The sequence below is a fragment of the Manacus candei genome, unplaced genomic scaffold, assembly GCF_025592945.1.
Source record: "Manacus candei isolate 608988 ecotype Guabito, Panama unplaced genomic scaffold, ASM2559294v1 h1tg000067l, whole genome shotgun sequence".
NCBI classification, from domain to species: domain Eukaryota; kingdom Metazoa; phylum Chordata; class Aves; order Passeriformes; family Pipridae; genus Manacus; species Manacus candei.
Genome location: NW_026138115.1, coordinates 2,920,349 through 2,941,345, shown reverse-complemented (window position 1 = coordinate 2,941,345; position 20,997 = coordinate 2,920,349). Strand labels below are relative to the sequence as shown.

General features: G+C 42.7%; 2 protein-coding genes across 6 annotated transcripts in view; one reads left to right on the top strand and one right to left on the bottom strand.

Annotated features, from left to right (window-relative positions):
• ITPK1 (inositol-tetrakisphosphate 1-kinase) overlaps window positions 1-16,680 on the bottom strand; it is a 158,496-nt gene extending 141,816 nt beyond the window's left edge. The window contains exons 1-4 of one of the 4 annotated variants that reach the window (XM_051806687.1): window positions 16,493-16,680; window positions 15,237-15,328; window positions 916-1,039; window positions 51-229 (exon numbers count right to left, since the gene is read on the bottom strand). In XM_051806687.1, coding sequence (XP_051662647.1) covers window positions 51-145 — 95 coding nt within the window. In that variant the 5' untranslated portion in view covers window positions 146-229; window positions 916-1,039; window positions 15,237-15,328; window positions 16,493-16,680. Of the gene's footprint in view, window positions 1-50; window positions 230-518; window positions 696-915; window positions 1,040-1,385; window positions 1,512-15,236; window positions 15,329-16,492 lie in introns of those variants that run through there. The other 3 variants (XM_051806686.1, XM_051806685.1, XM_051806688.1) reach the window with 3 other exon arrangements.
• Window positions 16,681-16,751: 71 nt separating this feature from the next.
• LYSET (lysosomal enzyme trafficking factor) lies at window positions 16,752-19,479 on the top strand. Of its 2 annotated transcripts, XM_051806714.1 has the most exons (3): window positions 16,771-16,905; window positions 18,378-18,563; window positions 18,883-19,479. In XM_051806714.1, exons 2-3 carry the CDS (start codon window positions 18,559-18,561, stop codon window positions 19,292-19,294), a joined length of 417 nt encoding a protein of 138 aa, XP_051662674.1. In that variant the 5' UTR covers window positions 16,771-16,905; window positions 18,378-18,558; the 3' UTR covers window positions 19,295-19,479. The 2 variants fall into 2 exon arrangements, with proteins under 2 accessions (XP_051662675.1, XP_051662674.1); XM_051806715.1 differs by lacking the exon at window positions 18,378-18,563 and having other exon boundaries at window positions 16,752-16,905.
• Window positions 19,480-20,997: the final 1,518 nt, after the last annotated feature.

Below are 20,997 nucleotides of genomic sequence, written 5' to 3'. Positions count from 1 at the left end.
CGCCGCCTGCCCCGGCGCTCCCCGCGGCGCGGCCAGGGCCGCCTCCTTACCGGCATAGCTCGGCGAAGGCCTGGAAATTTAGCTTCCTGATCTTCTTCTCGCTCAGCCAGTATCCCACCCGCTTCCCCTTCAGGAAGGTCTGCATGGTGCCGCCCCGCGAGCAGGGGACCAGCTCCGGGCGGCGGGGCAGCGCAGCTGCCGCTCACACTCGGCGCCTGCCAAGCGACGGCTGCAAGGGAAGCAGAGAAAGGAGGATCAGCCGGTTCCCCGCGGCGGGCGCTGCCCCCCACCCGCCCCAGCTGAGCCGCGCCAGGCGCAGCCCCCGGCAGGCAGGCAGCCCCGGCAGGCCCTGCCCCGCACCGGCGGGCAGCTCGCCCAGGCGGGCAGAGAGGAGCCGCTCCCCGCACCAGCCCCGGAGGCACACCGCTACCGCTACCGCTACCGCCACCGCCACCGCCGCCGCTCGCCCCGCCGCTCGCCCCGCGGCACGCCCGCAGCGCCCGCCCGCCCGCACGGACCCGCCGCCGAGCTCGCCTCCGTGCCCGCCCGCCGCTGCTGCTGCTGCGCGGCCGCGGTGGTGCTGGTGGTGGTTCTGGTGGTGGTGCTGCTGCTGCAGCCGCTCAGCTCCCCATTTGCCCGCTATTCGCAGCCGCCTCCACTTCCTCCTCCTCCTCCTCCCGCGGGCCGTCCCCTCCGCCGCGCTCCCACCCCCGCGCGGGGCGGGCACCGGGACGCTCCCGCCCGCCGCAGCACCGGGGCCGCGCCCGCCCCGCGGGCACCGCGCCGCCGCCGCCAGGGGGCGCCCGCGCCGCCGCCGCCTTAAAGGGACAGCGCCCCGCACTGGTTCCGGCCCGGCCCGCGGGTGCGCCCTGTGGGTTTGGTTCCTAAGGAAGAACGGTTTATGTGGCCACTTACATTTCCTACTGGAGCTATTGAAAACGGTTGTTCAGTACGTCTTTCATATAAAAAAGGTTCCAAGAAAACATGAGTTTTCACTGCAAAACCAAGTATCTTCCTTCTTCCAGCATTTGGCAAGTACCTGTAGGGATCAAATTGAAGTTTCAGTAACGGCTATTTCTTATTTAACTTCCTTTTGCGGGAGGCAAAAAAGGAGGCAGGCAATGCAAGCATGAGCTGGCATACTGATTTTTGAGTTGGGCTTTCCTAAACACAGAGGCAGCTGTTCTGTGCTTCATTTGAGAGGAAGAATCTTTCAGTCAATTGCTGGGGTTATCTCACAGCACAAGTATAATTTCCCCATCTTTGTTTCTCCCCGTCAGCTGAAATGAGCACCACTTCAGCCCAAACATTTTAATCTGCCTCTCTGGGAATGCCAAGCACGGCCCTTACAGTAACAACATCCCTCAGAGGGGGGTCGGCAGTACCTGCAATCCTGATCTGAGGTGCAGATGATGCTTCTATGATGACGCTTTCTGTGAACTGGGCTTGGAGCCCTGTTCAGTGGGAGCTGCTCGGTGAGTTCTGCTGACTCACAGTGCCACAACAAATGCGGTGTAATAACTTCAGCAGAGTATCAGAAAAGTGGAAGAAGCATCCATGCAAAGAAAAGAAGGGTGAAAGCCTTAAGAAATATGAAAATGGTCATTGACTTAGGCTGTTCTACATTCCTGGTGTTATTCATATGAACAGCAAAGTCATCCTGACCCAAGGGTGTATTGGAAAGTAGGCAGAGAATGGAGTCACCTGCAAAAAGCTCATACGAATGGTTTTTGAAAATGTATACCATAGCACTTTTTCTCTATTTGTGGTGGCTTTGAGGAATATGTATGTTTATTTCTCTCCATCATCTTATTTGCTATTCTGCTCTTTATTTTACAGAACACTTTTTATCTTAAGCACATTCACACATTTTGCACAGTTCATTAGTCAATGTAATTAGAATTAGTAACTGTATTTTGATAGCATGATTCCTGCTGCAGAATATTTTGCTGATATTTAAACATTTTATGGAAGCATGGTAATTTGGGGAAAACCTGTGATTCAAAAAGGTCCAAATACTAGACTTTATCAAACATTATCAAAATTATGTAAGAATCTTGAAACAAATTGACTTGGGTTTCCTGTTATGAAGTGTTTCATTTTGCCAGTATTAGCGCTTTATTTCAGCTATCATTTCACTAGACTTATTTTAAACTTTATTAAAATTTGCATCAGTATATTAAGCTCAAAATCTGTATTTGTATCAGAAAGGAATATGAATTTATTGAAACATGAGATTATTGAAGCCAACTTCCTAAATGACTTCTTTCTGAATGTTTTTTTTCTTTGAGAAATGCCACAGCTTCAGGTCAATCTAAATCACAGTCTGCAGAGACAGAAATATTTATGAACTTCTTTCCTGATATGGAAGAGCAGGTTTTAAGAGGTGTTGAGCATTCTTGCCTCCTGTGGAAATGAAGAACAGGCACTAAAAAGGAGGAATTTGCTTTGCTCCAATATAGACAAACTTGAACGACATGTATCAGAGACCAGATTCACTCTTAGGAAGGAGAAGGCTGGTAAATGCCTTCATTTTAAACTGCATTTTTTGAATCTTAACCCTTGAACAACTGCAGATGTGGGAAACATTTCATCTGGTGTGCCACTCTACTGCGTGTTGCTTAAATGAATTACAATCCTCTGTTTACACTGCAGAGCTAGTTCAGGCAATGCCAAACCTGGGACCACACTAAGCCCCGGGGTAATGTTTACGCAATTCCTGATCGGGAGCAAGTTGACTATTCCTGTGACTTTCTGTGGCTCAATGCTGTAAGCTGCAACTCATGAGCTGCTTCATGCTAATTAAAGGGGTGAGGGTTGATTAAGATCTTGAGCCCTCCAGCAACCAGAACTATCTTCCTCTTCATCTTAGCTTCAGCTACAGGTCAAAGCAGGTTTCCCTTGTTTAGCTGGAACCTCTCACACCTTGTCTTCTAACCCTTTCAACAAATACAGAGGCTCAGACAAGGCTGGGCACTTGCAATGTGGCATAAGTTAGTGAAACTCCATGGAAGTTCATTTTAGAATAAGACGAGGCATCTCCACTTCATTAGTTATTTAACTATATTGTCTCAATGAGTGATTTTTTCAGCACCTGGCAGAAGTCATGAGTGGAAAGAAGATGACAAAGTGATTTTCACTGCCTGCAGTTCAAGCTTTTTACATTTTATTTTTATTTTTTATTATTACAGGACAGATGTTACTCTACTGTGTATGGTCAGGAGGAAGGGCTGAGCCTCCCATATCAGGACAGGTCTCCCCCTTCTCCAGTCGGTCAAACCGCCAAGTCAGATCATGTGCTAACATGGCACTGCTGGAACAAGGCTGGAGCACAAGAGGATGGAGCACAAGAAAAACCCTGCACGTGCAGCTTCTTGGCTTTGAGAGAGAGATTCAAAGAAGGGTCCTGGTACTGCACAGCATCCAGAACTTGTCATCATCAGTGATGCAGCTAGAGAGAAATGCATGAGAAGCATGATGGGCTGCCATTTCTCAGGTCTCTGCTATATCTACAACTGAATCATCACTGCAAGATTCATGAAAAGGCCAGGTAGGACTTCTCTTCCAAGTGGTTCACTAGAGGACATGTGTGAGTGAAGCTGAGCTTATACAAATTATGGTTGGTTTTCACCAAACTTCTGGCAAAACATATTGTAACCTCAGCTATTGTCTGGAAACTTTTCTGAATGTACTCTGGGCTAGCAGCTTTTAAGTGATAAATCAGTGAAGGTTAGTACTGGGGATGAAAGCTCATTTCTGATGCCTGAGTTCAAACGTACCATGGCTAACTCCAGCCAAGGGCTGCTGCAGGGATCCGGTCGTGGAGGCTCCCAAGAGGGAGCCCCTCTAGTGCCTGATGCTGCCCAGCCACACTGCTCTGAAAGACCCCTTGTCCATGGAGATGGAACAGGACAGGCCTTGCCAACTGGAAATCAGACTGTCACTGTACAGTCAGCTCAATCAGCATTTAGAGATGCCATCCCTCCAAAAACTGCCACTTATTCTCACCTTCTGCCACGCCAGCCCAGCTCATGTGGCCATTCGTGAACAGGATTGGGGAGCCAGGAATTGAGCTGGACTAAAACAAACTCAGAAAGCTGACAACAGCATTTTAGTCTTAACCCAAACCAATTCCTTAGTCTGGATCACCATCCTTCTTCCTACCCATTTATAGTTGCTCAAGGCAGTGAAAAGGCTGGAAGAAGGAGGCCAGGTAGAGAAAGCACCAAGTTGCCTCTTTTGGTGGCAATCCCACTTCACAGCAGGGATGGGGAAGGCACAGTTCACCCACGTGACTACTCCCTCACTCACCTGACGCAATTTATGCAATTTATATTTTGATTTTATAAAGAAAAGAAGGATTAGTGAGGACTGACTGAGATTCATCAGTACTTCTGAGATCTTGTAGAGAACAGGAGAAAGAATTCAGCTAGAAGAGCTCAAAAGCCTTCCAAAATAAGGTGACAACAATGCCTGGTAGATGACCAGTCCTGTATGGGCCACTGCGGGGCTGTTCAGGGATTCCTGAGCTCCCACCAGCCCCAGTGGAGCACTGCTTAGATTGCTACCTGTTACACTGGGAGCACAGCAAGCTCTTCTGTTCCAGTCATGAAAAGAGGATAAGTATGAGGGTTTTTGAAACTGCAAGGAAACCACCTTTATGGGAACTTACGTCTTACTTTCTGTACAGCTCAAAAGTTTGGCTATCCTGAGCTCTGATGAATGTACATGCTGCAGGGAAGTAAGAGAGGGTCTGGCTGCCAAGTCTGCTTGCTTGTCATGTAGCACTTTTTGGGCAGACTCTGTATGAGCTCATAAGCCAAGAAAAGCATTTCATCAGCGAACAAAGAATTTAAAGCCACAAAAAAAACATGTGGCCAAGATGCAAAAGATGGTGAAGTCCCGTGCTGGTGTAATTGTGTCAGTCGGAGCAGATTTTTTAAACTGGATTACTTTTGCTAGTCAAAACCCAAGTGTGGACACAGACTGCACTGCTCTACGTTACCGTAGCTCTCTTGCCTTCTACTATGACAACAAGCTACATGGAAATAATGTTCACACAAACTCTTTCATTACAGACACATACAGAGATTTACTTAGGTGACTGCTTCAGTGTAGTTAAAATGATTCAAACTTTGTGTGCAAGGAAATCCTGAAAGATTGCTCTGGGTGACCTCACAGTGCATTAGGTTTGGATTGAGACTTGGATAAGGATTAGGCTGCATTGAGATTTGCTCTACCTACAGTTTCACGCTAACAGAGTGGTTATAGCTGTTTGGAGCTTTTTAATCAGGTAGTTTTAAGTGCCTATAATAGTTCTGGGAGTATGTTCCCAGCAAAATGAGCCATCTTTCCACAAAAGAAAAATAAAATATTTTGCACTGCTATAATTATTTTTTTATGATGTAACTAGTTTTAAAATTATGAATGTAAATAAGACCAACATGGACATATAACTCTTACATATAAAGTCATATAAAGTGACCTGAACATATATGAATCCTATGACTATTATCCCACATTTTGCTGATTTACATCTATCTTTGCCTCTTGTGTTAGGAGCACATTGTTCCAGATGATCTAAACAACACATCCTAATTCCAGTTGTCCTCCACTTCCATGAGTTGTTTGTGGCTACAGCTGAACCTTTTAAACTGCTAAAACTGACAAAACAGGAAAGATAGAAGTCCGGTGTGGGACACACCATCACTTGCACTTTCTTCTCATGGTTATGGCTCCAAAGATTGAGGACCCTTTTCCTGTTTTGTTTAAATGCTTCCTTAAGAGTTCCCTAACAGTTCACAGGCCATTGTGCTTGCTGATTCTGCATGGTCCCATCAGGAGACACTGTCTTTTTTGCTATCTGGGAAGGGCAGCAATTTCCATCTTTTCAAAAGCTACCACAATGTATAGGCTTATACAGACAAGTGCAAAAAGAATAGATGCAGAACAGCATTTCCAAAGTTCATGCCAGCACTATTCCAAAGCCAACTAACTGTAGCATATTAAAAAAAAAAACAAAACAAAAAAACAAAAAACCAAACCAAATCCATCTGATAGTCTCTCCAGCATACAAGCATGTTGTAGAAGGACACACCCCGTTTTTGCCTGTGATGCACTCACAGAGTAAACTCAAGCTTCATCAACAAGGTGTAGAAAAGGTTTTTGAAACAACCCCAATCCTAACCAAAAGCTTCCCCTGGACAGTCAACAGATCTTCTGGACATGCCACAGCTATCCTGAAGTTAACTAAAGATGCTACAGGGTGCTAATCCAGACACACAGCTGAGAAAGCCTTGCTATGAGTTTGGTGCTGTTCCTTTTCTGCTTGCAAACCTTTCATACTTAGGCATCAGTGGTGCACTGACTTGACTCCTACTTACTAGTGTACTGAAGGCAGGAATATAACCTGCCTTGCTCCACCAGTCATCCCTATCCTTCGCTATTTCCCACTCAGAGTGCATTTTGAAACATTATCTGATCTCAATTTTCAATAACCAAAAGAGGCTTTTTTTCCCCCTTCTTGCTCAAATTCCAATTTCATATCCGAAGATTAAACTATACATGTACATCTCCTCCATGTTACCAACACTCTCTGTCCTGTAACATCCCATTTCTATCTCCTACTACACACAGCCCTTCTGAAGGAAGAAGGTCATGCAGAGAAGACTTGGAAATTCAGGAAACAAGCAAGTTACAGAAAACAGGAGATAATCAGCTCTAGCGTAAAAGGGAAAAGGGAGAAAAAACCCAAACCAAACCACCACAAACAAAAAACCCTGGAAAAATCAACTGAGCCTACAATTTGGTTATAGCTCTTGAGCATTTACTAGGGAGATAGATAGCTCATTTAGAATCACAAACTTTCAGACATTTCAAATTGCCTAGATCATGTAAGACACTTGCATGGATGATAAATTCCATTAATACTTGTAATATCACTTTGCTATTAAACTTATCTCACATACTCAGTGCCTGTCAGTCTGTAAATAAAGCCTAGGCAATGAGAATCTCTGAATGCAGGGCATTATAATCCCATAGTGTCATTATGGAGCTGTCTGGACAGGTAGTGCTTCCCAATCATTTTTCTGACAGCTCAAAGGGACACTTCCACAGAGAGTATCACTGCAAATATTTCTAGTGGTTCTGTGTGTCTCTGAACAGGCCACTTCTGTGCCTCATGTTAGTATACCTCATACACAAGAGCTGCCTTTAGAGTTGAACATATGATGCCAATGCTGTCCTTTGGGATTTTCCCTTCCCTCAGAGCTTCTGGCAGGGAGAAGGACTGTTAGTGACTAAACCATTGAAGCCTGCTTGCCTTGAGCCTCAGTTTTATGGTATGACCTCTGAAGAAAGCTTTTTTCATGTGGATGAAAAGTTTGTCATAACTTGTGCCTATGAAGATTCCCATTGTTTGATAGGGGATAAGCCCATATTGCATTTCGCTTCATCGGGACACAACTTCTAGTATTTGAGTGCGAACATATACAGGAGTTCAGTGTCTTAAAGAGTTCTATCCATCTATGCAATTTTTTTGAAATTGTGCAAAAAACCCAGGTACATACACACTCCCTCTTTTACTTATTTATTTGGGAAAACAATGTCAACAAATCAGATGGAAGACAGGTTAGAAGGCCCTTCTTGAACACTCAGCACTTTGTGTAGTGGTTGTTACTGCTCCCTTTGCACCAAGCCTATGAAGTGGGATTCTTGTTCAATATGTAGGCCTGGCAGGATAAATAAGAGAGGGAGAGGAACACCCTAAAATAGAGGAAAGAACTTGTACCACAGTTTGGACCTGCCAAGGAGCTGCCATAAAAGTGTTTCAAGCAGTAGGCAAAAAGGCCTTAGGGCAAAGAGCACCAGACATGGTGCTGAGGCAGACAAGCTGTCCCAGGAACACAGCTGCCTTGTGTTCACATTCAACGTTCAAGCAAAGCCTTCCTTGTACTGTCTTTTGGAATTGTCAGATCAATAATAGGTTTGTATTGCCTGAAAGCTGCACTCTTGAGAAGAAATTCAGTTGGACACAAGTCTCCTGTAATAGGTTTGTTACCCTCCCTGGGAGGGAAAAGGAACTAGATAGATCACCTGATTCATATTGTGCCAATAAGGTATTCCATACCATGTTACATCAGCTCAGATATAAAAGAAATGAGAAGGAAGCAAAGGCTCTCTCTTCCAGGTAGCTGCGTGGAACAGTCGGGCCATTTCTTCGGAGGAGGAGAGTGTTCTCATGGGGAAGTAGTCTTTATTGTTAGTTCTTCTCTGTGTGTATAGTGTTTATAGTTTTTTTTCCTCTCTGTGTAAATATTAAACCACCTTTCTCAGCAGGTTCGGTTTCGCAGTTTTTTTTCCTTTTCCCTCTTTCCTCCTCCCTTCTCCCCCGGGAGGAGGCAGGGCACAGACCCGGTGGATACCTGGCGTTCAGCCAAGGTAAACAATAACAATATACAGTGTAATATTCCTAATAATATAAATTCATAAATATATATGCCTTGTATGTGGCTTATTTAAATCCTCATTGTTCACTGTTCCTGCCCCACAATCCTGGTCTGCAACCCTGGATTCCTGATGAACAGGAAATTTTAGTACAGGCAGGCATGTTGTCTTTCAAAAAAAGTCAAAATAACTTGAAAGCCTTTCCTGGCTCCGTTCTCCAGCCTTCACTAAAATGTTCTTCCTTATTTCACATACAAAGTACAAACCACACCAACACTTCTACTACATGGAAATCTTCTTCAGAAATCTCCACCTTTGTAATCATACCTCCACCCTTTTTTAAATCTCAAACACAAACACATATACTAAAGTTATTTTGCAGCTACTTGGACTACAGAGTTCTCTCTAGAAAATGGTTTCACAAGTCAGAGAAGTTGAAGTTAGCGCAGATGTCTTGAGGGTAAAGTTGACTATGTTTTCAGGTGGCTACTCTGCAATAATGCAAGAAGCTGCCAGAGAGATTGACCAATTTGTGGGACATCTTCTGAAGATGATGAGGCCTGGATTGAGGTGGGAGAGAATATAATGGCATGTGGGTCTTGTCAAAGGATCTCACCTACACAAATTCGAGAGAATTCAAACCTGAACTCTTCTTTGTTAATCATCTCCACTTGATATCAATGACAATAGCCCCAAAAGACTGGTTTACCAGTGCTCCACACAGCTGGGGAAGGGAGAGCTACCAGGTGTCACACACTTTTCTACAGCAACAAAAATCTGGCTAACAGTGGCTAACAGTGGTGCTTTTCTGGGGAGTCACATTTGTGCAGATTTCCAGAGAAGGGGCATCTACAACTTATGTTCTGCCATTCTTTCTTATGCTCCCAGCTTTGCATGGCTGTTCTCACCCACCAGCCCCATGCTGGCCACCTCTAAGCAGTCTTCATGACAGAGCACGATGTAGGCATTACCACCTGAAATTTCATTTCATATAGGCATGATAAGAGCAGCAGCTTACAAACTCTGCACAGTAAGGAACAAAGGACTTTTGTTTTAAAGACTGACAAATGCTGCTTAGTGTGCTTTTGTTAAATGAAATGCAAATACTCACTTACTAATAAATTATTGACATTCTCCCTTTGAGAGTAACCACCAACTGCTGTTAACATCTCCGTTCAACTGTTTGAGTTGTTCTGGGGCTCTGTGCTGATTTCTGGTACAGTCCTCTAGCAGGGGCTTCAGAAAAAGGCAAATTCAGGTACAGGGCTAGGTGAGTAGTTAAAAGCTTCACAACTACAGTGAGCTGGCTTTTATCTTTCACTAGACAATAGAAAAATAATAGGAGCCCTCCACACAGAAAAGGATGAAGATTTACTTCCAACTGATGAAATTTGTATGAAAGCCTCCCCCCTTCATGCTGAGCTGACAGCTCTCCCTGTGCACTTGCATGAGTAACAAGGTGCTCTCCAAGTCTGATGCTTGGATTAACCATCAGGTACTTCTGTCATTCTGCTTTCCTCCGGCAGTGATTTCCCATTGCCTCAGACAAGTCTGTTCTTCATCTAGGCCTCGATTTTCCTTCTTTAGGGACCAGGAAGGAATATTGAAAATACAAAAAAATGGGAGAACTGTAAGGGATATCTGCTGTATCAGGCAGGCAGCTCAACAGGGAACTGAACCACGGAGTTTATTACCAGAACACCAAAAGCTATCAGTTTTGGTTAAATAAATATCGTCAGTAAATGGCACTGACTGTGTAAATTTTGAGGTACCAGTCACTCACAAGTGCCCAACACAATCCTTTCCATTATTTATGTGCAAAACCTAAATTGTAGGTTTCAAGGATAAGCGAAGAATACGCAGAACAGTGCTGAAAATAAAACCACATAAGATTACGGTTGAGGGACAAATCAATGGTTTGTGTACAAAATCTTCAAATAATAAAATATTATGAAGTAACTAAACACTAGGTGATTGAAGTGCTCTAGAGAATAAAAAATAATAAAGCTTTTAAGAACAGAATGAATTTAAGTGATATAAAAAAGAAGATATTAATACTTCTGTAGGAAAGGGGGAGTTCTGGTCTTTTTTTCTGTGACTAACAACCTATCAACTCTCACATGGCATGGATGGATGTCTTAGACATATCCCTCTCACAGTATATTTTAGAAGTTGGTAACTATGGGCTAATTCCTAAGCTCCAACAGGACACAGGGAAGAGGTTCCTAAAAACCAGACACACATATATATATATATATATATATATATATACAAACTCCTTTTTTTTTTAAATGAAAGCTTAGATTCTGCACATCTTAAACAATATCCTGTCTATCCCCCCCCCCCAAATCTTCCTCTTGGTTTATACACCAAAAAAGTTGGGATCCTTTGAATTTGGGAAAAGGCCTAATGTGAACTGTGTTCTTTCAGTGTTTCTTTAGTAAAAGAAAGTTATGCTTCAGGAAAGTCTGATACAGATATTCCCTGCTGCACATCCTTCACAGTCTAAAGCAAGATAGGTACAGCCTGGAAACTGGGAATCTCAGAAGGGACAATAACTAAATCTCTCTAAAACCATTCTTCGGTATTACTGACTTGCTTCACATAAGCATCATAGAGTTAATTAGCAGAAATTAAAAAGAAAAGCAAGAGTGTCATTGCAACCTCCTCTTGTGAGGATGGAGCTGTCACTCTCTCAGGTGGTCAGATGATTCTCCTGGAATATCTACACAGACAGAAGAAAGAGGAACAGTGCATATCTCCAGTGAATGACTCTCAGAGAGGATTTTTTGGTTTTTACTATTTTTTAGGTCATCTGACCAAACCCAGCATTTTTGGCCTGCAGATCCCTCATTGTGACTCTGTTTTTCTTTTTGGCATGAGCGACTTTTCAGTGAACTTGTTTACATGACCAAACATGTTGGCAGCAGCAAACTCAGCATGGAAATTCAGTAACTCTTCCTTTCTGGCAGTATGAGCAGACTTCAGTTGCAATCATGGAAAAGCAGAATTCTCGGGAGTTTAATGGCAGCTTTGGATGTGGATTTTTTTTTTAATATTATTTGTGCAGATTTAGTTAAAAACAAGAAATTGTAATGAATAATGGTTTTGCTGAAATGCAATTCGTAACCATAAACTCCTTTGACCAAAATTCTTCAGGACAGATCTCTTTCCTTCAAGGTCAGTACGATGCTGGGTCATATTGCTGGAGCTGTGAGATCAGTATCTGCATTGCTTCTGCAAAAATTGTATTTGTCCTCTGTTTAAATAAATGCCACAGAGAGAAACAGTCAGTCATCAGCCATCTCTGCCCATATTCTCTCAGTGTGTTTTGTCAGTTCTTGCTCAACTTTGAAGACACTTTTTAACTGGCTGAAAACAGAGCGTAAAAGCAAAGATTTTATCTCTTTCTTGCTGAAATTGTTTTACCACAGACAATGTAGACATGAGGATTATATTCACTGGTAACTAATGAACAAGGAGCATCAGTGTAATGAAGACTAAGAGTTCAGTCTAAAATGCCAAGGCCCTTCTTCATAAAAGACTAGTTTCTTTATAGGCACTTGGACAAAGGGTAGTGGTGTGTAAGTCTTCCTTTGACAGATGTTTACTGTGGATGTTTGGGAGAATGAGATAGCTATTCCATTTGTAAATATAAAAAAGTTTGTTGGAAAGATAGTAAATATTTCTAGAACCAAGGACAAAGTATGGCTGGTATTCAGAGGACCTGGCTAACATGATTGCCTGAAGCTTAACTCAGATGTGGCTGCTGCTAACAAACAAAGCGTAGAAGAATTTCAGGAACTGAGAATTAAAGATTAAGGTAATTTAAGCTCCCAACATTTCAAAGCATACAAAGCAAGTCAAAGGAGGAAAAGATCACCATGGATTACACACAACTTAATGAATATCTCTGCTTTTTGTGGTCAGTGTAGCCAAACCAAACAAATATACTATTTCAATTCAAAAGGAGAAGACATAAAATATAAAAATGCCAACATATAGAAAAATGTCTTACATGCTCCCAAATAAATGTGGTACACTCTCTGAGAAAACAGATGTTTCCAACAAAGAAGTTCAAAGAAAGACAATAGTACAAGAAAAATAACCACCTGAGAAAAAAAAGGGAATCAGAAGATTGTAGCCTTACTTTCAGAAGAAACAAAAGTTCTAAAACACAAAATAAGGATTCATAAAACATGAAATAAAACATATGAATTGAAGGAAACTACTGTTTTTGACTCACAGTAAATGATAAGAAACTGATCAAAACAACTTATTACACCACAACAGGATACTATGAAATTCACTGCAACTACATCTAACAACCAAAACAGCTGCAAGCTGCAAAAACACTGGGCATTCATGCACTCACTGATAAAAATTCACATGAGTACTATAAACATTGTTCTGAGGAAAAAAAAGGAAAAAAAAAGGCATTTTCCCAACATGCCTCCTCAGTTTTTCAGATCTGTTACTTCAGATTCACTGAAAAACCTTTCCCTTCTGCATTTCTTTATAAACACAGCACTACCTTTTCTTGTAACACAAAGGGAGTTTGCCCAGCTGGAGAGGAGGGCAGATGTCGTGTGAGGCTTGGGCTTCCATGTGGTTTTCTTTCTCTGATCAAAGCAGTGGTTCTTCAGTTTGCTCTTCTGTGCCCCACCTTCCAAGTATAAGGAAGAGATGGGAGCTTATCTTCCTTTCTTTCAGTTGCCTTCCTTCTCCATAACCAGCAAGTGAGCATTTTCAAGGAGCTCTGTGTTTCATCCCTCACTCCTCAGCTTAGCCCTACCCTAAAACTAGTCTAACCTTCTTGGCTTAAGTTTGGGTATGATCTTCATAGGACCAACACATGCACTCATGCCCTGTTCTCCTCATTTATGCCAGATTTCTCCTTGGAATCCAAGCACATATGGAGTCTGTAGGGATCCCACTGCTCTAGCCATGTGTTTAGTTTAGACTGATGATTAAGAAGGAAAAGATCTGGGAACATGGTGTTCCTGTTGAATCAAAACTCAGCATCCTACAAAGGGGAAGGCAAATACTGTCTTGACAGAAATGTCTCTGTATAATAGAGTCTCCCTTCTCAGTTACTTGTCAATGAGAACCTAGTACAACTATGTTAAACATAAACATAAAGATCCACCCAAAAGAATGCAAAATGCATTCTGTCCTTCAGCTTCTACCTTCCATTTGGAAGCCCAACTAATTTTGGTTTAGTAATTATCTCAGGTCTTCTACTTTTGCTTTTCTTTTTGGCCACAATCTAAGTCTAGGGAAGATCTTTCATTAATACTGTTTTATGAAAACTTTGTTTGACTCAAAGATTACAACTAAGCCTTCTGATTCCTATTGTCAGCCCTCATTTATCCTATGTACTTTGTCAGGATCCTGAGTGCAGGAGCAGGCCTTAATAGGCCAACAATCCTCACCTGCCCAACTCGCAAGGGCTCAGGAGCCCCACTTAAACTGAGCCCTGGGGCTTCAGACCATGCCTGACCTATGTATTAGGAGTATGGGTCTCCAGCTCAGTCATGACTGTGTCAAGCCATGTTCATCAGGGCCTGGAGTTATAGACTGACTTCCTAGCTTGAGCTCAGTCTTTTCTTACCAGTATGGACCTGTATGGCAATCACTAGGTTATATCTGACCCGAGTTCTCCTCATTGCACCTGACCCTAACCTGTGGACTGCCTTCCCAGCTTGACCTTGGACCTGCTTTGTTGCTTGCCTGTACATCCTGGCTGAATGTGGTGTGCCCTGCTTGCTTTGCTCAGGTACTGTGGGCAGTGAGGCTCTGCCCTACCAGCTGTGTTATCATGCTTGGCTCCTGCCCCTGATGGAGCAGCCAGCCCACTGCTCCCAATGCCTTTCTGTTTTACCTTCAAAATAAACCCGGTATTTCTACAAAAATACGCCGCCTGACAAAACTAAGTGAAACGTTTTTTTCTTTGTTAATGCTACAAAATCCCATGATTAATTCTCTGATTCTATTCATTAAATATTATTTCTTTTGGATTCAACAGACTTCTATTTTCTCCTGTGGTTTGCAAGCTGAATTAAGTCTCACCAGGTATATGTTCTCATTTCAATATGCAGAGTATTAGTTCTTTCTCCTTATTACCCTTTCTCACGAATTCTTTCCCCTTATTATTAACAGTCCTCATGACTGGAATTTAGCTTGAAACCCTTCTAAAGCTGAGAACAGTCGCTTCCCTCCCCCCTCAAAGAGCTGCTGCTAAAACTAACTAACCAATCAAACCCTCAGCTGAGCTATTTGCTGTGTCCTTTCCTATACTATGCCAAAGGTTAAGCATAACACTGAATTTATGCAGATTAGGATCTAGCCAAAAAATATTACAAATAACTTTGTCTGGTGTTATGCCTTAGCTTTCAAAGGCCTTGTGTTTATTATAATAACTCCTCAATTTTTCTAGATTCTTCTCTTCATAACCATAGTCTCAGGCCTATGCTTAACATAGAGGAGAAGATCCATGGTTGGGTCTTTAACCTGCTTGGTTAAATCATAAACCCTCCTCCCTTTCCAACTCCAACAGTTCAGAGAAAAGACAGGCTTCCTAAGTAGAAATAAGTCCCACATTCCAATCCCTTTTCCTCAGAATCTTAAGTGCAAATGCAGGCTTTACACTTAGCACACTGCCAAGCCATATATTCACACAGTCGCATATTAATTTGTACTGAAATCCTTCTCTTTGACATCTAGGTTGGTATTTTAAAGAAAATAGGCTCTCTGTGGTAACTATTTCATTTCCCATCATTACCACTAACCTCAAGATAAGAAAATGCAATATAGCCATGCTTGAGTCTTTTTAGCTCCACAAGAGGTTTGTTCCCTTATAGATCAACTGGGACCTCACCACCTGTAAGAATAGAAAGAATGGCAGTTAGTCAAGAGAACTGTCCCAGGGATAATTAGCTATTCATTAGCTATGTAGCTATTCATGTCGACATCTTTCATCAGAACTACACTAACGGGTATTTAAACTTCGTGAAAGGTAATGAAATCCTCATTCAACTGACTTCAAGTGCAAAACCCGGCAGTCGGGGTTTTGCTCAGGTTGGCTCTGCCTGCGGTGCCGGGCGCCATCTTGTGTCGCTTTTGGGCCTTTAGTTCAATGGGCATTAAAACAATAATTTTAAAAAAAGCAGCATGGCCTAAGGTGTACTTGCTCTGTGCCAGAGAACTTATATCATATGCTGACTCTTGTGGGCTCTCAGCAGTGTCTCTTTTCACCTAGGATATCTGCAGCTTCGTGCACTTAGTCATCAGCTGTCCTGAATATAACCCAAAACACCAGCTTCTAACACTTTTAACACCAAACATAGCAGGATAAGCCATCATAAATTTAATTTTGCAGTGGCTTTTATATACTGCCTCACATGTACCTACTACATCCCCCAGGAAAAATGGCAGAAGATATACCCTACGTGTATATACTTATTTACATCTCAAAAAAGAAATGTAATTGCTTTAGCTTCTTTCATTTTTTATTGGGCATCCCTTTTTAAATCCTATTTTAGCCTTCTTTTTTTAACTACAGTTGGATGAATGTGAATTTTGGCCACTGCTGCTTTCTCTATGAGAAACAGTGGTTATCTCATGACTTTGGGAATAGAGCCATTTAGTAGTAAGTTTTCATTTCACAAATAACACTACGCAGTTACTGAATTAACTAACACAGAGCACATCACGCCACACAGTTCCTGAATTCAGGCAAACACGTTCTGCACACACAAATTCTCCCAACGTCATTGCGGTGCTGTCACTGAATGGCACACATCTGGCCGGACAATTTTTTTTCTCAATTTAAATGATCTTTTGGCTTCATTAAAGGATTTTACCCAGTAGATCATAGAACAACAGAATGTTAAGGGGTTGGAATGAACCTTGAAGATCATCTAGTTCCAACACCACCCCCCCCGACATGGGATAATAAGAACATAATATTTCCTAATAATTTAATTAAATAGAAATAAGTCAGTCAGTCATGTTTATGTATTAGCATATACTGGTTTTTAAATACATGTATATCAGTTGTTGGAGGCTGTTACACAACCCAGTAGCCTCTACTGGTATTTCCCTCGACGCAGCCCCTGTCCAAGCACAGCAGTTTGGGTCTCTCCCCCCGCGAAGGAACCGAGAGCCCCTCGGCGCCGCCGCCATTTCGAACGACGCCGACGCCGCCCCCGCCGACGAGTGGCGCGCGCCCGAGCCAAGATGGCGGCCGGCCAAGGCGCCCGCCCCGGATGCGGCCGCGCGCCCCGGCAGCCTTTGGCTTGGGCCGGAAGTGGCGGCGGTGCCGGTGGGGGCGATGGCGGCGGGCGGGCAGCGGGGCGGGACCGCGGCACCCGCCGCCTCCCGGCGCCGCGGCGCGGGCTGAGGGGAGCGGGCCGCCCGCCGCCGCCCTCCCGCTCCCTCCTTCTCCGCCGGAGCAAGGTAAGGGGCTCCCGGCGCCGGGGAAGGACCGGTTGGCGGCGAGGCGCGTCTCGCCTGGAGCAGCACGAGTCCGGCGGGCGGTGGAGGGAGGAGACCCCAGTGGGGGTGAACGGGTCCGGTAACCATTACGGGTGTCCCCAAAAGCTGCGAGTTACAATGGGGTCTGGAAACGCAGAGTAAGAATGAGGAAACTCCTGAGTGTTTCCTCTTTTCGTGTAACCCGGAGCTAAGGCTGCTCTTCTGACCACTGCTCAAGGGCAGGATCAAAATCCGCAGCTGTTTACCTTCTTAAATCCGCTGCTGTTTTAATAGTGCTTGTGCTTTCAGTATGTAATTGCCTTCCGAAGATTTATTTTCTTCGAAGGCGACAACTCGTGAGCCAGCTTGGCAATACCGAACTGCTGGAAAAAACATCCAGTGGCTTATTTGCTGCGTAAACGTGGACTCGGGGGTTCGAGTGTTACCCAGTAGATTAGCAACTTCTTACACAAATTTTTCAGGTGTCCTGCTAAAACTATTGACTCACGGTATCAAAGGGAAATAATGCAGTTAAGTTATATAGAAGGATCAGCTAAACAAGTAGCGATCATAGACATAAGTAATGGTATTCTCAGGTATTTACTATTCTTTCCCAGGTGTTTAATATCCTTGCATGCGTGACTGTTTTAACCACCATGAACGCAAAAGTGTGAGGGCCAGAACAATTTCTCCAGGGCTACCCTGACCAGATTCTGTAAGGTCAGGATTAAGGATACCCTTCAAGATTGCTAACCAAATAGTCGAGCTCAGAAAGGGTGATTTAGAAAGGGGTAGTGATTTTTTTTTTTTATTGCTTATGGTAAAAGTCTCATACTTCCATGAATTGTCATTGTTCTGTATGCATAATTCATTCTTAAATATGCGTTTCTGCCTAATGTTTTAAGGCTTAATGCGTTCTCTTAAAACAGCATTACATAGATGGATTTTACCCCTCTCTTAAAAAAGGTAGGAAAAGTAAAAGCCCAAGTCTGAAAAAGCCTGTTTGTTAGGGGAGCCCTAATCAGCTGCAGTGGTTCTCCCTGCCCTGAGCAAGGGCCGTTTTGAGGGAAAGAGGTGATGACTTTGTATGGAGGTACTTCGGCTGGAGTGTTTGTGACTGGATTGAAGAGTGTTTCCAGTCACCTAGATCCCACGCTGATAGCTGGAGATTTGAAGAGCTAAAATTAGGCCCAGTAGTATCTGTGGTGCTCCAATAATTTGTACTTTTCCTGAAAAGTGCCAGTGTAGGGGTGTCTGGTTTGTTCTGCATTGAGGCATTGAACAGTAGAGGTGTGCAGCTCCATTCCTCTGGAAGGGCTGTGGCAACTGTCCACACAGGGACAGCAGGAATACAGTTAGGTGCAAGGAACATGCTTATAGTACCTTCACGTGTGCAAATACATACCTTTGGTACATATCTTCTGATGTTCTAATTGAAAACATATGGTTCATAGGTAGGCACTCCGCTAGAGCTTAATACAACTGGACATTGCTACACCACAAACAAGCAGTGATGTTCCTGTTACTGGCTGTCTAGCAGCACGTTTGTCTTGCTACATCAAAGAACTTTCCAAACTTTAATATTTATAGAAAATCTAGAGATTTTCTATAGACATCTAGAGACACTGAGGGCAAATGGGGTAAGTAATCTGTTCAATTGATGACTTTTGTTGTCTTCACTCTGTCTTTTGTCTGGGTATATCCTGACAGCCAGCAGGCTCTAGAATAGCCAGAGCCATCAATAGAGCTCTGTAGGTCCTTACCATTAACCTGTCACTGGCAGAGTACTGTCATTTTCTATGAAGCAGAGAGAACTTGAGTCTTCAGAAATTGCTGTGTGTGCTGTTTAAACTAAAGTGTAATGAAAAGTTATAGAAAGTTAAGTTACAAGAACCAAGGTTCATCTGTGTCTCCTCTTTCCCAAGCTGTACTAAATGTTTGTGTCACCTTTTGTTCCAGGTGCAGAGCATGGAGAATGATGAACTTCCGCCAGAGGATGGGATGGATTGGTGTGGGGCTGTACTTGTTAGCAAGTGCTGCGGCTTTTTATTATGTCTTTGAAATCAATGAGACTTACAACAAACTAGCACTGGAGCACATTCAGCAACATCCGAAGGAGCCACAGGAAGGAACCACATGGACGCACTCCTTAAAAGTACGACTGCTATCCTTGCCTTTTTGGCTGTGGACTATAATATTTTTAATACCATATTTACAGATGTTCTTGTTTCTCTATTCCTGTACAAGAGCTGACCCCAAAACTGTTGGGTACTGCATCATTCCTATCTGCTTGGCTGTTATTTGCAATCGTCATCAAACATTTGTGAAGGCCTCTAATCAGATCAGTAGATTACAACTGATTGACACTTAGCTCAAGTTCTAGTTTCTCTTGCTGTTTTGAAGCAATTGCATATGCCTGATCTAATCACAAGACTGAAGTTCTGAGTGAAGGCCGGAAAGAGCCTTTTCTTTCAAACTGATAAGCAATGAAGAGAGTGACTGTTTTCTATTTAAAAAAAAAAAAGTAACTATAAAGGTTTTTTAATTATGGGTCTATCAAGCGGCCAGAGTGGGAGAGCCCTGTGTGACATGTGATGGAAGTATTCCTCATTTTGCCTTAATGATGCAAAATCACAACACTCCATCTGAAACGTCCTGTGGGGAAACGAGTTTCTGGTCCACAACTTTACTCCTCTGTGCAAAAAAGTGATTTCCTATGTTTTCCCTTGGAGTAAAATCAATGAAAAGATGCTGCTTTTGTGGTAAATGTAAAAGGAAAAAAATATGAGAACGTGATTATAAAAGCTGCACTTAACACAATTCTTTTTCTTTTTTCTTTTTGCTAATATCTACATCAGTGCTGTTTTTAATGAATTTTTTAAAAATAAGTTTAGATATAAAAACAGGAAGCAAAGAATAAAGTTTGTGCAAACATTTAAAGGGAAAAAGTACTGGTTTTCCTGTGGTAGCCTACTTTTTTTCAGTGACCACAACAGTGCAGTAAGTAGGCAGTGAGGAGTGGCATAAGCCTGGAGCTTGGTGCTTTAAGCTGTTTTCCTATGACATCAAAAACAGCTTATGCTGTAATGGGCCTGTAGTCTGCACAAAAATTCTTTTATGTTTTCTTCTATTATCTCACTTGATAAAATTGCTGACATTTATGACCATTCTAACTTCACTCCAGACATGATGCAAAACCATGTTCTGGGAGCACTGACGTAATTAGGAAAAACTTTGAATTTGGGAAAGTTAACTGGTATTACATTGGAGAGATGCTAGAAACAGGTTGTAAGACAAGTAATCATGGTTCTTCTAGAAATTCAAAGAAGTAAGATACTTTCTTCTCGTTCTTGTAATGAATGCAAATTTCTTCTGTCACACTGAAATTTTGCTGAGATTTCTTGTCATAATTTCAACCTCTATTTTTCAGTGCTGTTTTGGCATAGCTTTTAAGTCTAACTGCTGTGTTGTATATTTTGAATAAGAGTGAAATCTGTTCTTTCCTCTTGTCCCTTTTTACTTCTTAGAATAACTAAATCTTTGACCCAGCCATGATGGAAGTAACTTTACAAATATGAAAACAGTGCAAAATACACTCTTTAGAAGCAGTAGGCCCAAAAGAATTATGAGCTAAACTCCTCAATTATAATTTCAACTGTATGTGATTGTCCATACCCAATCATCACAAATGATAATCCATTTCTGATTGCATTAAGGGAATCCTGGGAATATCAGCTTTCTCTCACTTTGGAAAGAGAACACTATTTTCAGTTTTGCTGTGTTTAAGCATGGCAGTTACAACACCTTAAACTTTCTGCTTGCATTTGGAGATGTTTTGAGACACTGGTTTCAATTGTCAGCATCGGTGCTTGGACCTGAAAACAATGTAGCCTTTACAAGAAGGTTTTGAGTTCTAAGTGCAATATGAAAAGGAGGGAGCTGCCATCTCAGTATGCTGGAGTAAGAGTAAATTATGAACTCTGATGAGTAGTTATTATCTTTGGAATCAGAGCTTTTAAGTTGTGTTGTTTCTCAACTTTTAAAATCACCATGCTATTTATCTATAAAATAAAA